This window comes from Colossoma macropomum, unplaced genomic scaffold (genome assembly GCF_904425465.1).
Source record: "Colossoma macropomum unplaced genomic scaffold, Colossoma_macropomum, whole genome shotgun sequence".
Classification (NCBI taxonomy): domain Eukaryota; kingdom Metazoa; phylum Chordata; class Actinopteri; order Characiformes; family Serrasalmidae; genus Colossoma; species Colossoma macropomum.
Genome location: NW_023494799.1, coordinates 13,358,524 through 13,382,127, shown reverse-complemented (window position 1 = coordinate 13,382,127; position 23,604 = coordinate 13,358,524). Strand labels below are relative to the sequence as shown.

At 40.5% G+C, this 23,604-nt stretch overlaps 1 protein-coding gene across 4 annotated transcripts; it reads left to right on the top strand.

Annotated features, from left to right (window-relative positions):
- The first annotated feature begins 4,487 nt into the window (after positions 1 to 4,487).
- On the top strand, positions 4,488 to 23,340 carry rbms1a (RNA binding motif, single stranded interacting protein 1a). 4 transcript variants are annotated; one of them, XM_036586497.1, is made up of 14 exons: positions 4,488 to 4,908; positions 10,646 to 10,827; positions 14,487 to 14,545; positions 15,076 to 15,206; positions 16,230 to 16,387; positions 16,631 to 16,710; positions 16,833 to 16,939; positions 17,364 to 17,413; positions 17,736 to 17,823; positions 18,640 to 18,690; positions 19,099 to 19,209; positions 19,317 to 19,397; positions 20,335 to 20,413; positions 20,668 to 23,340. In XM_036586497.1, the coding sequence occupies exons 1-13, from the start codon at positions 4,858 to 4,860 to the stop codon at positions 20,407 to 20,409; spliced, it is 1,224 nt and encodes a 407-aa protein (XP_036442390.1). In that variant the 5' UTR covers positions 4,488 to 4,857; the 3' UTR covers positions 20,410 to 20,413; positions 20,668 to 23,340. The 4 variants fall into 4 exon arrangements, with proteins under 4 accessions (XP_036442390.1, XP_036442393.1, XP_036442389.1 ...); XM_036586500.1 differs by having other exon boundaries at positions 4,504 to 4,908; positions 15,076 to 15,167; XM_036586496.1 differs by having other exon boundaries at positions 4,505 to 4,908; positions 16,833 to 16,948.
- Positions 23,341 to 23,604: the final 264 nt, after the last annotated feature.

The following is a 23,604-nucleotide window of genomic DNA, read 5'->3' as shown; positions in this document are numbered from 1 at the left end:
TACCTTGCCTAGATTTGGCTTTGTAGCCATATAATATATATTATTATAAAACCCCCTAATAATGATAAATATGACGATAATTAAGAAGGAAGAAAGGAAAGACTATTCATAATTGTTATGGCATAACTCAATGAACAATCATGGTACAGTAAAGAAGTGCTGAAAATTATTCATTAAAATGTAATTGACAGCTAAATAATAATTGATATCTGACAGCTTAATCACCATCCTATGAGCCCTAAATTTGTTCTCTTGCATAATTTCTTAAAAAGGTGGAGGGGATACGTCCCACCTGCCCCCCCACTGAATTTGCACCAGTAGTGGTAGATCAATCTCAGCACAGCGGTGTCTCTGACATGCTAGAGTGTGTGGTGCTGATATGAGTGCATCAGGCAGAGTTTTTACACACATCAGTGTCACTGCTAAACGTAAAGTGGTCCATTACCCAAAAATATCCAGCCAGGAGCGGCTCTGTAGTCAGAAGCCATTGAAGTGCTAGAAGATAACGCAAACTGTGCGTGACAACAGTCTATAGAAAGTAGGTGTTTCCAATAAAGTGAGTGCATATACAACATCTTTGCACACTGACAAGCAGAAGAGATACTGCAAGTAAGCATGAGCCATAAGTGCAAAGCCAGCAGCCTTTCTGACATGACCTCATTTAGAGCTTTACAAAGAGAAGACCATCATTCTCTGTGTCCCTGTGGCACGCCTTTCACCCAGTGACCCCCCATTCTGCTGAATCAGACCTCTCTCTCACTCTTTCTCTTCCTCATTCCTCTCTTTCACCTTCTCATCCTGAATCTCTCCATTCCCTGTCCTCCCTCACCATCTCTGCCTCTGTATCCTGCACTCCCCTCTGTTGACCTATTGACTTTTGTGCCTTCTGCCAGATAGACTGTGTGTCTTCATTCTCGTTTGACCTCTCATGTCCAGTTCAATCAATAAGGGCCTTCCACAGTGACACTGAAAAGGTTAAATAAGAGCTTTTGTATCAGAATTTATTGCAAAAGACTAATATTATGTAAGCATAGTTTGGTCAAGTCATTTTTTAAGTGTCTCGAGCCCTTTATTATGCTATTCAGAGCCCATGTTAAGGCATTAAAATCAACCTTATCAAAATTGACCTTTTTTACCCTGTTAGCTCATGTCCCTGGTCATATTAAGTACCATATCGTCTCATTTTAAACACAAAATTATTCTTGTTCCATCAGAATGTATGGAAACTTATTCTTGCTAGAAAGTTTGTTTTGTGTTTTTTTTTCCCCTCCTTCTCTATTTCTGGCAGCGGTGCATAAGCAATTTGATTTGGTACCTCAAAATAATATTTCCCTCACTTATTTCCTCAAATTATTTACTTAATATTTAAAATATTGACTTAGTTTCTTGAAATATTGCTTTTATATCTCAAAATGATGACTCATTTCTTGAAATGTTAACTTAATATTTCAAAAAATAACATGTTCTCAATATATTGATATTTTATCTCAAACTAATGCCTTTTTTTGAAAATTTGACTTAGTTTCTCAGAATCACTTTTTTTTTAAAAGTAAGCAATTATTTTGGGATGATAATTCTCATTATGAGCTACTAAATCATTTCAAAATTACAAGAGATGAAGTCAAAAGTTTGAGAAAATAAGTCATTTAAACTAGAATTGCCATAACACTCATTCCTGGATTAGAACGATAGGTTAAATGTAAACTGATTATTTTTAAACTAGGTTTAAAGTTTGGTGCAACTGAATTAATTAGTAAACCTTGATTAAATCTGAGTTTAAATGTAATCTTTTTGTTGCAATCCACCCATAAGTGATTATTTTGACATACTAAGTCATTACTTCAACAGAGTATGTCAATATAAATATAATACAAAAAATAAGTAATTACTGCAACATAGTAAGTCAATATTTTGACAAAATAAGTCATTATAAGTCACATATATAGAAATATATGTATAATACTAAATATATAAGTCACAATGCTGAGAAAACATGCCATTATTTTAACTTTGGCAAAAATGGGCTTCCATAAAATATAATAACTAAAATGCAATGCATCTTCTCATTTTTGGGTACATCACTCAGCACCAGGAGGAGGGAAAAAACAATATGAACTAATAATATCATGTGCCACCTCCCCCTCTAACCACCCTCACCTATCATTGATATAAAGCGCTGAGCTAGCTTAGACACCCTACATAATAGCATGTTTCACATGGAAATATGTCACGGTATGGAAGGAAAATTTGTTATGATTCTCAAATGATGAGTAATGTTTTCACCTTTACTTCAATGTGTGAAGGCTTAAAAAAGAGAAGTAGCAACATAATCGTAGTGAAGTGCTTACTAGTAAGATAAGATTTATTAGATTTTAGGAAAAGTATCACAGTTAATTAGTTATAAGTAAAGGGTAACATGATTTGAATATTTGCAGTGTTGGGGTTTAGTTTGTTTGGATATTTGCATTTGTGCTTCTATGTTTATGTTATTTCCCTGCAGATTTTAATTTTGCCTATTTATGTAAATTTGTTTTGCTGTAGTCTGTAGGCTTTCAGGCTAAACCTGTTTACTGTCAGTAAGTTAATTAGCATTAAATGCCAGAGCCAATATGTTTTTATTGCTTTTCTGACAACAGTGCTGTGGTGAAAGCGGTTTGAGGTACTTGTAGCTGTGGTTGCCACAAAACTGCAAGAGCTTTTCCTTTTTTCTCTTTTGACTGTGGTCCTTAGCAGCCTGTGTTCTTTTGACACATCTCTGGTTTTGATCTGCTTGTGCTATATTGTTAGAATTTTGACTTTGCACACTCATACAGTAGCTCTGCAGTGCTGAGAGCTGCTTTCAACAGCACAATGCAGGAAAATGTGCCTACACACATACGCAGACATACACAAAAATATATTCAACATCCGTTCTCCAATTACACAAACAAGGTCAGTACAGCTCTGGCTCTGACACCTTGCCTCCCCTATCTCACTCCTAGCCTGTAACTGCAGGTGCCCTACTACACTCCGCCCTTCATGAAAAGAGAACTACATATGCTCTACCACTGGGACCATCACTGGCAGTCAGCATGAAGTAATCATCCTGACAGCACTGTATTTATATGTGTGCATGCATGCACACATTCATTTATGTATGTGCCTGCAAGTGTTCACTGCAGTTAAAGGCAACCTGAAATCAAATAGATCTTTTTTTATCTTGTTAGTTCATGCCTTTGGTCATATTAAGCTACGATTCAATGTTTCAACTAATTTAAAAGAAAAACTACTATTTTTTGATCTTATCATTTAAAATAAGTAAAATGACTTAAAATGTTTTTAAGTCAAGATTAAATGACTTTTGCCTGCCTCATATATGTCTCCTGAGTTTTGATTACATCACCATGCACCAGTGGGTGGGAACAATAATATTAACCAATAGTATCATGTTTCGCCTTCACTTCCATCCACCCCTACCAGCCTATCTTTGAGCAAAAACACTGAGCTAGTCCAGAGACTCTCCATAATACTGTGATCACTCAGACAAATGTCAGCATATGGAAGAAAAATGCATTTTCCAATTCTTGTTGACTTTAACAACCACAATTTTATTACAAGAAAAACTGTTTTTCCATCTTATGAAAAATGCTTGCCCTGAATGATCTGAGAAGCACACTGCCATGTTACTACACAAGAGTACATTGCTAAGTCAAATTAAACCATAGCTCAAGCCAAAAATAATGAATAATGACTTGTGGCAACTTACATTAAAGCTAAAACACTAATCTAGCCTCTAACAACATGGGAGTATTTCTAGTGCCTTACAGGATGAATTCTGTCACAACCAATTCAAAACACAGTTGAAAAATTCAGACTGTTAAATCTTCATTCAGTCTGAAAGGAAGGTGTGAAACATGATTACAGCAGCACATTATCATTTGAATAGACAGATAAGACAGGCCCTGGGCAGTCCCTGGGAGGGTGGCATTTGGTCGCAGACTAATTATCTCTGACCCAGGAGCAGTTCACACCACTCTGGCACGAAATGGTTTTAGCTCAGTCTGTTTGGTTTCTGAGGTTTTTAGTCATAAGGCCTGCTCACGACATCTGATGCCGCTGTTATGCATTCCTTTTTGTTACGGTCAGTGAGCAAGCTGAGTGTATTTAAGCCTGTTTACAGTGTAACATGGTTACACAACTTTTAAATATTAATTTCACCTCAGTTTAAAGTACAATAGGCTATATTACACCCAGGGATGGAACTGTCCTGGTGGCCTCTGCCACATTTCTATGGCTATATTGTAGACGGGATCTGATGGTTAGGTTGTGGAATGTGTGGTATGCGTGTAGGAAGCAACCAAAAGCGCGTTGTAGGGGGGGGCGTTTAACCTTCGATTTACAAACAGGGTTTAGTCTGTTCGTTTACCATTGCTTTACCTGTTAACAAAAATATGGAGTATTTATACCAAAGTGTTTACCGATAACTCATGTAAGTAGGCAAAAAATAAGGTGGTATGGTTATGAGACGTCCCGAGCTCCCCCACAGATGGGACGAAGCACGGGATGTTCCACAGTAGGTGGGTCTTTGCTGCGGGCGACTGAGCTAAGATCAATGAAAGCGGGCGGTTTTACCGAAACTGGTTGGACGAGCCGAGGTGGGAATAAAGCCGTGGACACGGTCATTTTATCCGAAGAGCACTAGCAGTGGAAACGTCGTTTCTTTTTGAATACTCAGTGAACTCGTGGGTGACTGAAAGTCGACGCCAGAAGAGTGCAATGTGGAAAATTTACACTTCTACTGTAGCCTAGTACACTGTCGTATTTTGTCACGGAGATATTCGTTGGTTGAGCGTTGAGTCGAGGACAAGGGAATTAAGGATGATCTTTGCGAACACCGCCAACCCCGTAAGGCCCCCTTACCGAAAACAGGTTAGTAACGTTAACGTTAGCTAAAGGGTAGAGCATACAGCCCCCACTGAGGTGCGATGCTATTGTCCAGGAGGCTACTGGGTTACATGACAGACCGGTCACGTTAAATGTACTCAGGCTCTTTCAGGCTGAGGCAATGATTGAGTTACGTTTATTTTTAGTTATCAGCGCTTAGAAACACATCGACTAAAAACCGTTTAATCGTTTAAGACGCAGTTTTTAGTTTTTATTTCGTTTCGTCGTGCCCTCAACTAACGTTAGGCCTAGAGACTGTTTTGGGGTTCTAATATGAATATTCATCATTTTCGGCTCATTTTGTAACGTGCTTTGCTTTTCATTCAGTTATTCGGCAAACATGTCTCTCATAGAGTCAAACTGCAGTTAAATGCAATTCGAATGAAACCCCTTGTTTTGTAAAGTAGTTGAAATTTGGCTTTTTATTTTGTTAGGGCTGGTCGTTTGTGTGTGACTTTACAATCCTATAATACGCGTAATGTATCTGCATAATGTATCTGCAGTTGTAATTGAGGGGCCTTTTTTAACGAGATTAATGCCTCCTAGCCCTGTCGAGCCAATTTGTAATGATATTTCTCTTAAGTGCCTCATTAACATGACTGGTGGCCATTTCAGGATTTGATTTGGCAACAGTTTTGTCACAGTCCCTTTAATGAGAAGTGAAAGGCAAGGATGTGAGCTGAGTTTCCCATGGCAACTTCTGTCAGGAGAGCCTTGGGTGTGTGCAGTAAACCTCTGGGTCATGAATATTCATCAGCCTCTACAGTATCTTACAGCAGTTGGTAGGGAAGGGAATTACTGGGTGTGGCTTGATAAAGAGAAGGTCAAAAGAGGGCAGCAAGTCAAGACTGATTTTTGTTCGTGATTCTGTCCAAGATCTGCTTATGTTGGCAAGGAACTGGAGATTAAGGTATTTCAGTCTGATTGTGAGTGTTAACTTTGCTATTGTGTAGTCATACAGCTGTGAAGCTGTACGTGTAATAAGATGCGTATTTATACACCTGCACATCCACATTTGCATCTGTTCGCACATTTTGTAGCTCACGTGGTGTAACAGAAGTAGCAGAGGTTAACAGGACCCCAGGATTTCACAGTTTATAGGAACCATATGTCGCAGGATGACTGCAGCACATAGCACGGGACCCAGGGGACACGCCAACGCTTGAAAGATGGCCCGGAAATTGAATCTGATCTCCCCCTCTCTTGCCTTGCGCCTGCGCCCAATCTTACCATCTTTCTCTCTCCCTCTTTCTCTTCTTGCATCCTTTCACTTCCATCATTCATAGCTTGCCAATGTATTCGTTATGCTTTTTAACACATGCAGGGAAACAGGCCCTTGTACACTTTATGCAGAAACTGTAGGTAGAAAGAGAAACCGAGAGTGACAGAACTGCTCTGAAACAGGTTTGCCATTAAAGCAGTCCTCTTTCCTGCTCTGTTGTTAAAGTAATTGCAGTCCCCGTGGTTATCTTTCAGAATTAAATCAGTGGCTTCAGCTCAGTACCTTTCAGTGTGCTCCACAGCAGCAGTGGCCTTTGAAGATCCATGTGTTCTCCAGGTCCTTTCTCCTGGTCCTTTCATGCTGAGCTGAAACACATGGCTCTGCTAGCCCGCCTCGGTTGATTAATTGACAGGCGCTAATGAGCTTAGGGCACCACATCCAGATTCACCTGATTGCGCAAGTGCGTGCGAGAGTGAGTGCACAAATCGTTCAAGCAAAAATGGGTCAGTATGTCAGGGAGCAGGAGGACACTCACCCCTGCAGAACTGTTGAGGGGTGGTGTTTTATAGCACTGTAGTACATACACGCATACATGCACAGACCAAACGTACAGCCCAGCATGCACAGCTGGAGTTCACTCTAATTGCTTTCTAGGAACAGCTGTTATTCTTAGCATAGAGCAAGTGGTGTAGGGTCTTACACAGCTTTATATCTCATGCCATTGGGCTTGTCTATGTTTTCTGTCCTTTTATTATGTTCTTATTATTTAACCGTCTGACTGGATGTTTTATAGGCAGCCATTTTGTGCAAGTGCTGAGAGGGGCGAGTGGAATGGGAGCTGTTTTAATGAATGAGTCAGAAACAGGAAGTGAGTCAATGATGTGGGCCGTGGTGGCTGCAGTCTGCGGTGGGCGGGAGGCCTGCTCTTCCTGTATCCCGGCACACTGCAGCGCCATGTGACCTTTCCAGAGGAACATTCCTTTCCCTCTTTTCCAGCCAATGCCTTCGTTCACACCGACTCTCAATTCTGCATTAGTCATTCCGGCTAGACTCCGGTGTAAATGAGTTTAGTGGTCAGGAGGAGATGTTTTTGCAGTTTGACGGATGCCGAGGCATGACTAGGCTCTGCCATGAAGTCCAACTGAAATAGTCTCATTGTAGTCCAAATATTTGGCCCAGCGGTTTGGTTAAGAATAGACAGGCACATCCTGATGAAAAAGTGATTCATTTCCTTTCATTTGGCTATGTAGACAGTATGAAAACAAAATTACGCTGCGTTTGGGCCCAAAACTCTGTCGTACCTTTTACTTACCTGGAATGACCCGATGTTGTCTCACGGCTTTGCAATGGAGTGTTCAGCTTCTTTTGGTAGATGTGTGGAAGCTTGAAACCTTCTGAATGGGAGTTGTGGGTCGACGCTGACGTCTATATTTTTCATGTGCATATTCATGTGCCGATACCAGTGCATATACATTTTATAAAATATATAAATTGGGACAAAATTTTTCTGGATTAGCGTTACAAAAAATGTACTTGTATGATTAAGGTTACAAAGTCAGCAAAATAAAAAAAAAGAGCAGGTGTTTTGGCACAGTAACCCAGTGTCACCTACACATTCTGCTCTTTCAGAGTACCATAAGTAAATCATCAAAAATCAGGTTGAAATCATAGTCAATTCTAAACAACTGTCTGATGCTGATTTTTTTTTTTTTTAAAGCAAATATTTGCAGATGCCAGTATGATTCCATTGTACATCCCAACTGGGAACGCACCAGCAAATCTGCTGGCACTTTTTCATTTCGACTGAAATAGAAAAAACAATATACAACAAAGTGTTAAAATCTAACACTTAACAAATCACTTGAATGAGAATGAAAATGAGAAACAGTCATTAAAAACACTGTTTTTCCCTTTGTGCTCCTGTGCTGTTCAGCCCAGATACATTCAAACAGTTTGTACGGCAGCAGATAAACAGTGGGGGGAAAGCCTGCAGTGTGGAGCTATTCTGCGGTGTCTATGAGGGACATTAGACAAGCAGTTTATAATCTCTGTTCATGCCGAGTATCAAGAGAGGGTGTGACGCTCAAGAACGTCTCCACTACAGGTTTGATAGCACTTGACATGAGGCAGAAAGAAAAGTCCTTGCTAGCATGCAGACACTATCTGTAGCTACAGTTTTTAAATGATGAAAAGTTGACAAACAGCAGTACCAAAGTGCAAAGTATTAATTATTGCCCTGGATGACCATATGTTCTCTGTTGTCGAGGACATTGGATTTTATAGGCATTTTCTATAGTCTACATGCTGTAATAATTTTAGGAAGGTTATTATATTTTAATTTATTGTCAACTCACATTTGTCCTTTGTGTATTTTCTTTGTCACACTTGTAGTTTTTTATGTTAAGAACATTTATTCAAATGTAGAAATAAAACCCAATATTAAAAAAAAAGCTAAACTTTCTTTCAGTTTTGGTTTTCAGACGGTTGTGGCTTGATTTTTGGTTTCAGTTTTGGCCAAGAATATTCATTTTCGTGCTTCACTAATCCCTACTTTTTTGTTGTCAGTCTTTTTAAAATGGCACAAATGTTTCTGGTCATGAAATTTAGTCATTCATTACCGAAATGTTTTCTGCATGTTCTCTTCTGAATATCTGTGTAATTGTGGTTAGGTGAGTCGCATAAAGGAAACAGGTGAACTCTTCATGAAGAAAGACAGGCTTTTTGCTTAAGTCGGAAATGACCGTGTTGGGCGTTTTATTCATTGGTAGAGTTTCAGACACTGCAGTATATTCAGTAAAATTCAATAGACAGAAATGCCAGCCTTGGCAATAATGATTTCTAGAGCACTGCAACACTGCAAGTTAGCGCAAGGCTGCCTATGGGCTTTGGAGAATTTTTGACGCTCCCTAGCTCTAGGAATAAGCATAGTATAGTGTTACCTTAAGAGCAATATAAAGCTTTCTTGAACTCTCTGCACTCTCTTAAAAGCATCATATAAGAAAAGCAGCTAGAATAACTTCTCTGTGGTGTATGGAATTTATATAGTTCATTTTTCACAGCTGACTGCAGCTTTGCTCAGTGAAATAATCATCCAGTACTCTGCCATGGTACAGTGGTAGATTGGACAGATATGAGAGCTGATGGGCTGGCTCAGGCTTGCAGGCCTGCTGGTGTGGAGTTGAATGGAAGGTCTGTGGTTCAAGCTGATTAGACTGGAGGGAGCTATAGGTGCAGGTTAACTCATGCAGCACTGCTGGCCGAACCTGTACTCGGGGATCAAAACACCAGCATGATAACCACCACCGAAGAATAAGAAAGGCCATTATGATTAAATGACTTGCCTGTTTCAGCATGCAAGAGCAGTGATGCTCATGTACAGCACCTTCAGTTCATATTTCAGGACATTGTGGGTGCATTACGTACTGGAACGTGATCTCAGCTGAACAAAGATCAACGCTGAAATTATAATATTCTCTCTGTCTTTCATGGTTGAAGGCACAGGGGAACATTTAGTAACACAAGATTTAAACAAACAAAAAAAGCCACTCGCCAACAAACACCAGCATACTCAATGTTTTGGTTGGTTTGCCATACCATTACGTAATTGTTGGGAGACTCTAGGATAGCCAGAGTTGACCTGTAAGGTTGTTTGATTTGGTCGACCAGAACGTTACCCTAATCCCACCCCCTAACCCACATGTGTCAGGCTCCAGTCCTCGCAGGTCAAAACACTGCAGAATTCAGCACACTGCCTTATTTAACACACCTGATTCAGAAATAATCTGAATTCAGAGCGTTAGATGAGGGTAAATACTAGTCTCCACAGCACTTTGGCCTGGAAGGTCCCCAGTTTGACATGCCTAACCCAGTGAGAGAACAAACATATTTTCCCTTTAAACGTGTATTTCTGAAGTATTTTAGTAACAAAATATAGTGTAATGTTAAAAAACTGTAAAGAAAAAAAAAACAAATCAATTTAAAGCCTGCTTACTGTCTGTATTAGTATATTCCTTTGTCTTTTTTTTATCCCTTTTTTTGTCCACCACAGAAATTGCACTTTGGCTCCCAAGACAAAGATTGGGCACCCCCTGCTTTAAAATGTTCTCCTCTAGTTCACACTGTTCTAGAGTGTTCTCTTCCGTTCACACTGTTCCAGAATGTTCTCCCCCTATTCACAGTGGGTCATTTGGTTTATCAGTTCTTTTCTAAAAATTCTAAACCAGCTGCTGTCTCTTGGATTGTTGCTGTTTGTGGGGTTGGTGTGCTCTGGCCCAAATTCTTCAAAGAGAAGCCACTTAGAGTAGAAGCCACTGTTTGGCTTCCTTTCTAAGTGCAAAAAGTGCACAAAACTCTTTCTATTTCGTCATATTTAAAGGTGTGAACTCAGTTTCCATTTAGTCATATGTAACACATGCACCCCTTTTTTCTTTTTTTATTCACGGATCACTCAAGTTAAATTCCAAATGATTAAGACAGTTATATTTTCCATTACCCTTCCAGCCTCCAGTTGCTCCGCCCACTCTCCCGATGGCTCCGCCCAGCCCGAGCACCAATAGCAGCACGAATAATAGCAGCAGCAACAGCAGCACGACCGGATGGGAACAGCTCAGCAAAACCAACCTCTACATCCGCGGGTTACCCCCCTCCACCACCGACCACGACCTTGTCAAACTCTGCCAGCCGTAAGTGTACACAAGCATCTGTCACAAAGAAATGGTGCTGATCATGGCTTATTAGTCACAGATCGATATATTTCTGGTAATGTACAGAAAGTTCTGATTGTCAGGAGGAAATACACTGGTACAACAAAGAGATCTGGCCAGCTGGAAACAGCTTGAATCAGTAAGACTGCTGGAATTAAGCTGCGTTATAATCCTTTATAAAGCCTTTTATCATATATATATATGTGTGTATGTGTATATGTGTGTGTGTGTGTGTATATTCAGTACAGCAAATCTCTCGCTGTCCATTTCTCTCTCTCTCTCTCTCTCTCTCTCTCTCTCTCTCTCTCTCGCTCTCTCGCTCTCTCGCTCTCTCTCTCTCTCGCTCTCTCCCTCTCCCTTTCTTTCTCTCTCTCTCTCCCCTCGGCTGCTCTGCACAAGTGCCTCACGTGGGCAGCCACTGAAGCATGTAACCCACAGCAACAGCATCTATTTGTGTTCAGCAGGTTCAAAACAGCGGCCCTGGTGAAAACAGGCCCGCGCGAATATAGCCGGCATGATTCAGCAAATGTTCGACAAAAAAAAGGAAAGAAAAGGGTTTGGTTGTGGAGATCAGGGCCTGTGTTTACAAAGCCTGGTTAAAAAAGAGTGCTGCTGTAGGACTCGGCTCTGTGTTTTCTTTATAGACCCTTTTCACTGTGGGCTAAAACACACTACTGTGTGTTAAAAAGCGTTACTACAGCATGAACCATGCTGAGATTTCTCCCCTGCAAACTGCCCGACCTTTTGAATTGATCTGATATCATATTTTTGGGCATATAATAAATGTTAGTATTTTTTTGTTTGAGATAATTATCCTTTAATTGTTTCCAATCAGAGTTCCGCTTCCTTTTTGTTGTGTAATTAGTACTTACAAAGCAGATCATTTTATATCTGTGTTGCCCCCCCTAAATTTAGATTTATATACTGATACTTCAGCTGATATTTCAGCTAATATTTTTTCAGCTGCTTGTCTCCAATTACCAAGTGACTTCTCAGAGGAGTTCTTTAACGTTGGCTTGAGCACAGTATGTCTCTGAAGAGATGTGATGTGCTCTTGCTTTGGAGCCTCTTTGTACAATACTGTGTTTACTCATTCTGCACAATTCACAGATATGGACAGTGGAGCTGCAACCACATCTGAAGTCTGGTCTGGCAGTGCTATCCACTCTGTTTCCACCGTTCTGTGCACACTGGCAGCTTTATAGATGAGACTCTCTGAGAAAGGTGGCGGCTGCAATTAGGCCAGATTGATGCTTAGTATTGATATTCAGTATTTCATGTGTTCTCGTTGACCTTTTTACCCCATAAATCCTTTTGTGCTACAACATGTCCTTGCTTGAGTGCGTGTGTGTGAAAGAAGAGGAAAGTGTGTGTGTGTGTGTGTGTGAGTGTGTGAGAGATGTCCGGACATTCCTGTCGTGAGTTAATTTATCTTCGGCCGCTCTGGGGAGTCCAGCCATCACCATGGTAATTCCTGAAATTGATTCCTAGAAGTGAGCTTTGGAGGGGCTGTAATCCGTTTGGTCTGTATACTGGCTTTAAGGGTTTGCTGGGGTCAAATGTGCATTTGAAGTTTAAATGCTGCTCCATCATGTTACTCTTGGCTTACCTCAGAGCTAGGGCTGTCACAATTACTCCCATTATTCTATTACACAGGTAAACAAAATAAATAAAATTTCAATGAATCATCCATGTTTATTTGTTAGATTACATAATTATTAGGGATAGGTAACCTGACTATATTCCTTGCAATGGTGATACATCCATGCACGGTTTGTTATATCAGTGTAGTTATACCATTAATCATCAGAAGTGTTGTGAATGTTACTCTTTAGCTGTTAATTAAGGCCATTAATTGGTTATTAAAGCATAAGCAGCAGGCGTAACGCGCTGAAAATTTTTCTTAAGCGCCAGATTTGCCTTGATATGCTGCAGGCAGACACATGCCGTTGCAATGGGAATAGCTGAACGGAATTCTGCAGCAGGGCCAGGAAACGGGGCCTCTCCCCCAGAGTGAGGGGGTCAAGGCCAAGGTTGTGTGGGCCTCCATGGTGGTGGGTCATGTGATCTGTGTGTGAAACCCCATTGGCTCCCTCCCCCCCTTTCCCCTCATCTCATTTCATGGGACTTGTCAAGGAATGTTGTTTATGTTTGTAGAAGAGCGGTGAGAGAACTCATGCGATTACTTTATGCTGCATATCCAATCAGACTTTTATTCAATATAACTGCACAGATATTCGAGCCACTCTACAGTTCAGCAGATCGGAGGGGTGCTGTGGGCCAAGCCTTTGAGAAAAGAGTCTAACTTTGAATAGCTTGGGGAATATGATTAACACTTAGACGAAAAAATAAAATTTTGTGGAACTGAAATGACTCATCCACTCCCTAAAGAGGCATTTTCATTTTTAAAAGAAATTGATTCTGGCACATACGGGTGCTCTGATACGGGGAAATGTGGGCCGATGCCAGTTCTTAATATTTATCATGCATGTGTACAGTGAAGCCGATACATAGACATTTTACGGAATGTAGATCTACCTTGATTAGCATTACAGAGAAATATATCGTTTATTTGAGGGTTTCAAATACAGTAAAATTTTAGCACAATAACCCAGCATTGCCTAAACATTCTGTTCTTCCAGAGTTCAGTAATTACGTCATCAAATTAGTTTGAAATATCGGTCAAATCTAAACATCTATCCAATGCCAGTATATGTGTTTAAGCAAATATCTGTTAATACCGATGAGAAAGTCGGTGACTTTCTTGTATATTATTATCACAGGGAAATACAGCGTGCTAGCTTTTGCAGTGACACCATAGAAACGCTGCTATGTTAAAACATGAACCCCTACAAATGACTCTGTGGTGAAGAGTTGTTTAAAAGGCAAATGCAAATGCTGGTTTGATAGTTGGCTTTTCTGTAGGAGTATTAAATCTTCAACTGGAAAGACTAGATATAAATCAGCTGTTCCAGCAATGAACAGAAGAACGAACACTTCTCCTGTGCATATTCCAGCTGTAGGCATTTGTCTCTGGTTTGTTGAGAGACACTCTCACGCCTGCTCTCATTCGTCATCACTCACTCAGTGCCTCATGGTGGAGGACACACACACGCACACACATACACGCACACAGGCCTAAGGGCTGTTTTTCCTCTTGGTTGGCAGTGTGAATGTGGAAGGACTTCCTTTGAACTCTGAAAGCTCTGCGCAGTAATAACAGACTTCACTCGGACATGCCATCAGCCCAGTCCCAGCCTACTTTTGACACCTTCATTGACCTCTGAAGCACCTGGATTGCAGTTATACAGGGCTTCCCACATTTCTTTTACAAAGACTTTTTTGTGTCTGAGTTATACACCTTTAAACTAGTCTTTAAGTGAGGTTTTTTTGTGTGTATGTGTCCTGGCTCAGGCACTGTTGCCATATCTGTGCGCTGTGTCTTGCAGTCCTTTAGCTCTTTCATGCCATTTAACAGATGACATGCATAGACAGTCTGCCTCTGTCAGCAGAGGATGCATTTATCATCTCACTTATTCTCTTCCTCTTCCTCTTCCCCTCTCTCTCTCTCTCTCTCTCTCGCTCTTGCTCTTGCTCTCGCTCTCGCTCTCTCTCTCTTTCTTCCTCTTTCTCTGCAGGTATGGAAAGATTGTATCCACAAAAGCTATCCTGGACAAAACCACAAACAAATGCAAAGGTCTGTGAAATGGATTTCTTCAATACTGACATCAAACTTTCATCAGATTTCATGCAGGCCTTTTATTCGCAACTTGCAAGTTATGAACGAAATACCTATATTGTGATTACATTGCGATGTATTGCAATTGCAAAATGCCTTGCAGTATATTAAAACGCTTTGGTGAAAGAGTAATGATTAAAGCAACATGAATAAAAACTGAAATGCATTATTTGTTTCATTACATGAATATCTTGATTTAAAAGCACATTAGCATATTGCCACCTTTTGCAATATTAGTATAGCAAAGGCCAATGTTGCCATTAACAAGTTATATATTATCATGTTGTTGTATTAAGTTATTAAGGGGTAAAGGCACACATAATTAATTACAGTATCATCACTTAAGCAAATGGTCAGCTGTCATGCATGATCTAATGGATTGCCTCACCAAGATATTGATGAATGCTCTAGGGTGCAGTGTTTTATAGCACCTACTGATTTATTATTATTCTCTTCATGTATAATAACAGTGAGTGTCCTGTCTTCAGGTTATGGCTTTGTGGACTTTGACAGTCCAGTGTCGGCGCAGAAAGCTGTGGCAGCGCTAAAGAGCAGTGGCGTTCAGGCTCAGATGGCCAAGGTGAGACCACAACCTATGGCATCACTCCCTTCGTTTAAGGTGACTTACATTTATGACATGGATGTCTTTTGTTAAGGCTAAGAGTTTTATCTGAAAGCAGGTCTCTGTGAATGTGTGCGTGTCCTTTCTTTCACCCCTTTATCTCTTTTTATCTCTCTCTCTAGCTCTCTTGATCTCACTCACTGTTTTGCACAACACATTCACGTGGTGTGTGTGTGTGTGTGTGTGTGTGTGTGTGTGTGTGTGTGTGTGTAAAAGTGGGTGGGTGATAATCCAACTGCAAAAGCCTTCCTTTTACTGCAGTGACCTCCTCCCAGCTCTCTCAGAACGCTTCTGCATTCACCCTCAATTATTCATCAGCTCTCCTTTTCCAGCGCTTCCTCTCTATTATGGCACACCGCTCTGCTGCTTTCCTTTTTCCACACTAATGGTTGCATGTGCATGCGTGTGTGTGTGTGTTTGTGTGTGTGTGTGTGTGTGTGTGTGTGTGTTGGGAGTCACAGCATCTGACACATACATGATGGCAATTTTTTTTCTTTGCTTGGCCCCCTTCATTTCTGTGGATGCCTCTAGAGCAGGCAAATGAGGAGCCTTCCACAGTCAGCCAAAGGCCGTATGTTAATCCTTGCTCATCGCCATGGCTACGACCCCTTGTTAACTAGAGGGTTATTGAGGATCATAAATCCAGGGTGCCCTTATAAACCAAATTGCTTCATGGAGAAAGAATGTCAGATTTGCCTCAGGCACACTGCAGCTCAAATTAAGCCTGACGCTCTGCTCTAGGAATGCAGAAGCTGTCATTTTTCCCTTCAGTGAAACAGATATGGATTAAAGAGGAGAAAAAAAAGAAAACTGTGATTCTCTGAGGGTCATTCCACCATGTTGGCCAAAGCCTTTTCGTAAAGGATAAGTCTTGCTTGTCAAAAAGTTAAACCCTCTTTTGTGTTAGTAAAGCTACAAAAGGCCCCCCACAGCAGAGCAAAGGCCTTGTTGAACATACATAAATGTCTCCATGTCTACACAAACGTCTACATAAATATGTACCTGTCTTATTTGTTATAGCAACAGGAGCAGGACCCAACCAACCTGTACCTGTCCAACCTGCCAGTGTCCATGGACGAGCAGGAGCTGGAGAACCTCCTAAAGCCCTTTGGACAGGTCATCTCCACCCGCATTCTCAGAGACGCACATGGTGTCAGTCGGGGTGTGGGCTTTGCCCGGTCAGTATGTGTGTTTTGTCTGACAAAGCATAAATTGGATTATTTAAATATGTGCATTTTAAAGCAACAATGCATGCATGTGAACCAAGTCAATGATAATTTGACCTAGAAATTTTTTTTTATTAATTTTATTATTTATTTGATTGTATTTTTTATTTTCTTTGGGAATTGTATGTGCTAATGCTTGTTATCTCTTATTTTTCCTCATCTCATTCTTTCCTCCTCTGCCTGTCCATCTCTCAGAATGGAGTCTACAGAGAAGTGTGATGCTGTGATCTCTCATTTTAACGGGAAGTTCATTAAGTCCACATCAGGAATGCTGGGTAATTAAATGTTGTGTTGTTCTGTCTTTTCTGTTTGTCACTGTACATCTGATACTTATTTTCTCATTTTAGCTTATGTTAAAAATAAAAGACTCAACCTCTCTGTGTGTATACATGTGTAGGCACATCAGAACCACTGCTCTGTAAGTTTGCTGATGGCGGTCAGAAGAAGCGACTGAGTCAGACTAAATATGTTCCCAATGGACGAACCTGGACAAGGGACGCCGAGGTGAGACTAGTAAGTCCATCTTCTGTGCTTCAATGTGTAGGTGTACATGTTGGGGTGTGTGTGTGTGTGTGTGTTTTGCAGTGGATTAGACATTTTATCAGAGGGCATTTCACAAAGGAGGACACCTCAGTCAGCCAGATTACTTAAATCCAAAGCTGAAGATGTCCAAGCTTGACTTTGGGCTTAACTTATCTGGCTAAACTGAGAATCTTCATCTTCGTGTAACATGCACCCCCCCCAATTAATTTGGCCACCAGATGATACAAATGTTTGCCTTTTCGTGTTATTACTTGATGCTTTTATTGGTACAGCTATGTACAGTGAGATTTAAAAGCATTACATTAAATCAGAAATTCAAATCTAAGTAATATCATCAGGGTATAGAATTTTAAAGGGTTTTTTGTTTGTTTTTTTTCCCATTCAGAGTGGGATAACATTGACCTATGACCCTAATGCGACTGCCCTCCAGAATGGGTAAGTATCACCAAATCGTGTCCCTAAAACCATCGTTCTTTAACTTGGTACCACTTTAGACTAGATTTTAGTGCATTACAATTTTTTTTTCATATAGCTTTAAGGTCATATCCTATTATTGGATAGTACTGAACACTCCAAATGCTTTAAATATTCTCTGAGATTTGTAACTGTCTTTTGTAAGTTTGTGTGTAGAAAATAAAAATACTATAAAGATTAAAAAAAAACTGTTTTGAAGGAAGAATTATGATATAATTGCTATAGTTACTTGTTACACCTGAGCCTATTTGAGCGTAACATGTTGATTTTGTTGCCCTGACAGGTACTATGCCCCTCCCTACAGCATGGGGAATAGGATAATGGCCCAGACAGCTGTGACTCCCTACATCTCACCTGTCTCCACCTACCCGGTATGATCTCTTTACCTTGCCCTTCCATCCTCCAACCATCCTAATTTCCACTGCTGACTGTTTTTTTCAGACCTGGTGGCTTTACTCCTACCCTGCATTCACATTAGCAGGAGAGAGGCGACCGGTCATTTCTTAAGGGAGTAGGTTATTTGTAGCTGCAGTTAAGCAACAAGGTGACAAGCAACAAAGCAAGTTGACATTTTCTTGACTTTATATAAATTAATTATGGGTGAAGCAACAATCTAAACGACTGGCTCCAACAAATTCTTCGGACCACCTGCAGACACCGTGGCCTAAGGTTCCCAACCCCCTGCTCTTCCTAGTGGCATTTGGTTCCTGTTCCACATAGTATCATGCAAAAATGTGGAAGAGAAACTTGTGAACTTATAACTAGACTTTATATTTTAGACAAAACAGCAATACTTTAAGTAGATACTTTTTGCATATTCTTGTCAGAAGCTGGACAGCACACAGGACCACATGTAACAAAGTGACCTTGAGGACGCTCACAAGAGACACACTTGGGGCGACATAAACCACTTGTGACCACCTAATGTATATAATATATATATGTATAAAATATATTTTAGGCTGTGGTTATTAAGGTTATGACTGTTTATGCATTATATGTGGATTGTGGCAAGTGGCCCAGTAGCCATTGTGTTACAGTAGGTATTCTGCTGCTGCAGGAACATGATGAGGAGGATACAGCAGCTGCGTCAATGTAGTTAGTCTTTTGTGCCTGTCTTGCTGAGTATTTAGCTTTCAGATTAAAATCTGTTCTCATCTGTGATTTGTGTATTTGTGTCATTGCAGGTCCAGAATCCCTCCTGGATGACACATCAGCCTTACATTATGCAGCACCCGGTAAGAGAAAAGTACCATTTTCTCACTTTCTCTTGCCTTATATTGTCCTTGCTTGTACCCCTTCTCTCTCATTCCTACTCCCCTCTGAAATCAATCACCAGAGGTGTTGCACAAGACATACCACTTCCGCTTCATGCATCTGGGATTCTGTGTGAGGGCGAGTGTATATGCGTGCGCACGTGTGGGTCATGAGACGGGTGTGAATTAGACATCTCCTGCAGCGACTTCACATGAAAGGAAGACGGAAATGCGGTCTGTTCTCCTTCAACAGATGGTTTCCCTCGAAACTTCACTGCCATCTGACCTTTTCCCCTCTTTCCTTCTCACTTTATCTGCTTCTTTTTGCTGGGTTCAGCGAGAAGATCCTGACTCTGTTCGCTCTCTTGCCCCCCCCTTTCTCTTTTTCAGGGAGCTGTACTGTCGCCCTCTATGGAGCACCCCATGCCACTACAGCCGTCCTCCATGTTGGCTCCTCTGACTCAGCAGATGGGCCATCTCTCTCTCGGTGGCACTGCAACTGTAAGAGCCACAAGAACATCAGGGGCCAACATGGTTCCCACCATAAACTTAAAACTATTAAGATTTGGCTTTAATAGTCATGTACTAATGTGCTTTTTTTTTCACAGTTTATTCCGGCAAATACAGCTATGCAAGGAGCATATATTCCTCAGTATGCCCATATCCAACCTGCCGCCATTGCCACTGAGGTTTGTCCCACTGTTACATACTACTGTTTTTCTGTCTACACTAAAGCTGGGTCTATGCTGCATGATTTTTAGGCTGGTTTTGCCCCTTTTCCAGAAATTTCCATAATGTGAAACTATTTTCCAGTAGGGAAACATTGAATGGTGCAGTCTGCCTGGTAGTGTGAGAGGGGAAACGAATCAATCTTTAGATTCTGGCAATATCCAATGATGGAGCTAGTAGAAAGGAAAAGGTGAAGGGTATGTGTATGCTTGTATAACAGACTGCAGAGACAGAAGACCTGCATACTAAACACAGACAAATTAAAGCTTTTATAATGTTTATGTATTAGGCCTGTCACCATTATTACATAATTGCCTAATTGCAATTATTTGAGCCAATATGGCTACTTTTGACTTGTACTTTAATACGTGCATAAAATGAACAAAATCTCCTGATTGTAATGGCCCTATAATGGATGGACCCAGATGTCAAGGCAAGAAAGGAAATTTTTGTAAAATTTCAAGTCAGCTGCCAGTTTGTAATCTCAACCACATATCCATCCCCAGTCTGTGTTTTTGCTAACCTTCTTGTGTGTGCATAATCGCACAGACAGATATGGTGCAGGTTAGCTTTGTTTGTATCACATGATAACAAGTGAGATTTGAGGTTTTGAGTACTTTTTCATAGCCAATATTTATGTGAGAACCTCTAATTGTCTAGGGTGCACTTCCTCACAACAAGGGAACTTTGTAAAATACTGACATTAAGTGAGCAATGCTCTTCGTTTTCAAAATCTGTCATGTACCGTACGTCCAGCCTAACAACACATCAGGTTCAACCTGATTGCTTTTAGACTGCCAAGCTTTATCATCTCTTGTTATAAGCCATTTATAAATGCTGTAAAGCATTTATCAATGTTATAACTAATTTATTAAAATGTGTGCTTTATCTTTATAGGATCCCAGTGTGCAGCCCCAGGATGTGACCTCTAGTGATCCCTCCACTTACCCGTTCCAACCTAGCAAGCAATAAAAGGGTACGTTTCAAAGAGAGTACTATAAAGTACTGAAGGCTTCAACAAGCCACCCGTTTCTCAGTCTATAGTGCAGTGCACTGTACTCTGATAATCAGACAATGTTTCACTAGTTTTTAGAAATAAAATCTGATGGGTAACCTGGCTCCATAAAGACACAGTGTCCCACCAGTCTCCCTCCGCTAAATAAACAGTCTAAATAAACATTGTGTTTGTGGTTAGTGTCTACATTGCATTTTTTTTTTTTTCAATTACAGTTGAGCAGTTGGAGGCAGATTTAGAGGAGGGCTCCTATGACTACAGGCCTCTTTGGACGGGAAGTGACATCACAGAGGAAACAACACTTTTGCACAGGTTCCAGAAAACAAGTCTATGGTGTAATCAACCAAACACAAACCACCTCAGAGGCCCTCGACAGGTGCAACATGGCTTCAGCAACCAAAACAATGCAATTCATCCGAGACAACAGACACAGGAGCGAAGCAGAGTTTTATTTTGCTAACGAAAGGAAAAGAGACGAAGACAAAACGCTTATTTTTTACCAAGGACTAAGGCACAGACAAAGTCTGTGAATACAAGACAGAAACGCAGTGTGCTAGTACCTTTAGATGCATGAGAGGACTTTTTAGTATGGTTTTTAGAGTGTTTTTACTGACCGTTTCTCAGACACACACACACACACACACACACACACACACACACAAATGAGGATAAAAAAAAAACAAAAAAAAAAATTTGCTGTGGTAGTAGCAATGGAGAGGTTTCTTTTTGCTTTTGTCTTCCGCACTTTGCCTTTTTGGTCCGTAGTTAAAGAAATTTGCCTTGTAAATACTGTAGAGCGGGCTTTAGAATCAAACGATGAAATGCTTGATGGGTATCAGTCTTCCCTCCTGTCTGTCAAAGCGGATGTTTCACACGTGAGTAGAATGCTTTCTTTTGGGTTTTTTTTTCCAAATCAAAGCAGCTTTACGGCGTGCTGGAGATCTTGTAAAGTGTGTGGCAGAATGGTCTAGTTCTGCTCTCCTCTGAATGCGCCCGTTTAAAGTCTTCTTGCCTTTTCAATCAAACTTGATGTGGTAGATGTAGGTGAAGCTGTTGTTTTTGGGGAGGGGAGAGGGTGGCATCCCAGTGGGAGGATGGGTGGGGGAGGGGCATGAATATTTGGGTCAGGAGGGTTTGGGTGGGCTGGGCTGGGCCGAAATGATGGGTGGGGGTGGAATATCGGTATGGGGTGAGGCGGGAGTGGGAAGGGATTGACTTTAGGGGAGACAGATGCCGTTATTGATAGTTTTCAGAGAGCAGATTATGATGTTTTTTCTATGGCAGTTTTTTTCCTTTTTGTTTTTACACAGTGTGTAGAGATTTCTCGTACCGAGAGGCAGAAGTGCAATGTTTCTTTAGATAGAAAGTGAGAGCTGTACAAAACGAGTAAAAAATGCAAAAGTTTTTATAAGCAAATCAATCATTTAAGAAATAAATCCCAGGTTTTTTCTGCAATTCCATTAAAGCAGTAACCCCTCAAGTTCATTGCAATATTAAGGGCTGCAGCTGTCAATCAGAACAAGTAATACAAAGAGCAGGGGCTTTAGATCAAATTTGTAATCTCTTAAAAATGGAGCATGAGAATACAGATAGGACAGTTAAGGAGAGCATACAATTAAGTGTTTGTGAACAAGGGGGCAAATACAAACTTTCTGAATCAGTAAGAACTAAGCTGTTCTGTATTAAATTGAAGTAAGAGTCCCTCAGAGAAAATGAATTAAGCTAAGGCAATAAAAAATGTTAATGTTAAGGCAATTAAGATACTTTCCACCAAAGATCTTCAAATTATTATTGTAATTGGTGTGGGCTATTGCTGAGATGCAGGTGTATGCTATTAATATGTAAGTTTGGAAATTGTGCCTTTTTTGCCAACCCTGGCACTGTTTTAATCAAGTTTTTATTCAACTGTATAATCAGACATGATGCGTCTGAGAATAAGGAAAACGTGCAGAAAGAGAGATTGGACTGATAAACTAATCAAAGGCTCGTAAAGCAGATCCAAAGGAGGCTTTGATCTTTAACGCAGATAGTTAAACAGATTTATGTGTGTCCGTTGTGTGGCTGTTTTCTTTTGATGTCCAGGTCAGCTTGGCCGTCGATCTACCTCAGAGTTGTATCTGTTGTCTGATTGGTCAGGTTTGCAGGTCTATCCTGTCCAGTCAGGAGTAAAAATGCCAGCTCTGGAGCTGGAATCATACAGGACTTCACCTTTAACTCGTTCGTTTGTCCACTTCTTCAAGTAAACATTTGTGTTTTTATCTGTGTGTCTTTTGTTGGTTATTTTTTTGTATTATGATGTTCTGGGTTCAGTCATCTGGAGGATCACTAAAATGATTGTTGCCCTCTTTGTTCGGATTAGCTGCAGTAGTGAGAGAAGCCTGCGCGACTGCTACACAAAATGAAAATTATGGAAAGGAGAATTATGGACTGTTTTGTACTTTATACCCAGACAGGCTACATGCTCTGCTTTTTAAGTCCACACAGGATTGTTGCAGCCTCTTTCAATTCATCGAGGCTTGATTTGAGTAACCAAAGTAACACCTCATCATGAAGACCGACATCGAAGGGGGATGCATTTCATGTGACAAGAACACAACCCCTTGTGCCGGAGAGTAACGGAGAATAAATGGAAAACTGAAGAAAATACATACACAGGTTTCACAGAAATGGTGATACTTTTTTATTTCTCTATTGTACACATGCCACGATTTTAACAGTGGCAACTTGTACGTCCAGCTACAAACAAAAAACCTGCTCCTGTGTTTTGTTTCTATTTTTCTTCAACCTGTTGATTTTTTTTTTATTTAAATGCTTTTTATGTTTTATTTCTATGATTTCCTCTGTGAAAAAGTTTTGAATTAAAGACACAACTCAAACCTTCCCCTTACCTCCACTTTTACCTGTGTGATACTGTGTTTGTGGGACTCATTGGCTAACATTCAGTAAGTTTTATAATTTAGGGCACCCTTAGTCAAGATTGGTTAAAGGTCAGGTAAAATATATATATATATATATATAGTTTTTTTTAATGTCAGCCAAGACTTTTCACAGATTTAAATATGAAGTGAAAGAGGCCAAATTCCCTTAGTCATTCATCAACACGGGGATGCCACTGGAAGTTTGGAAGTGGGTTCTATGGTCAGATGAGATAA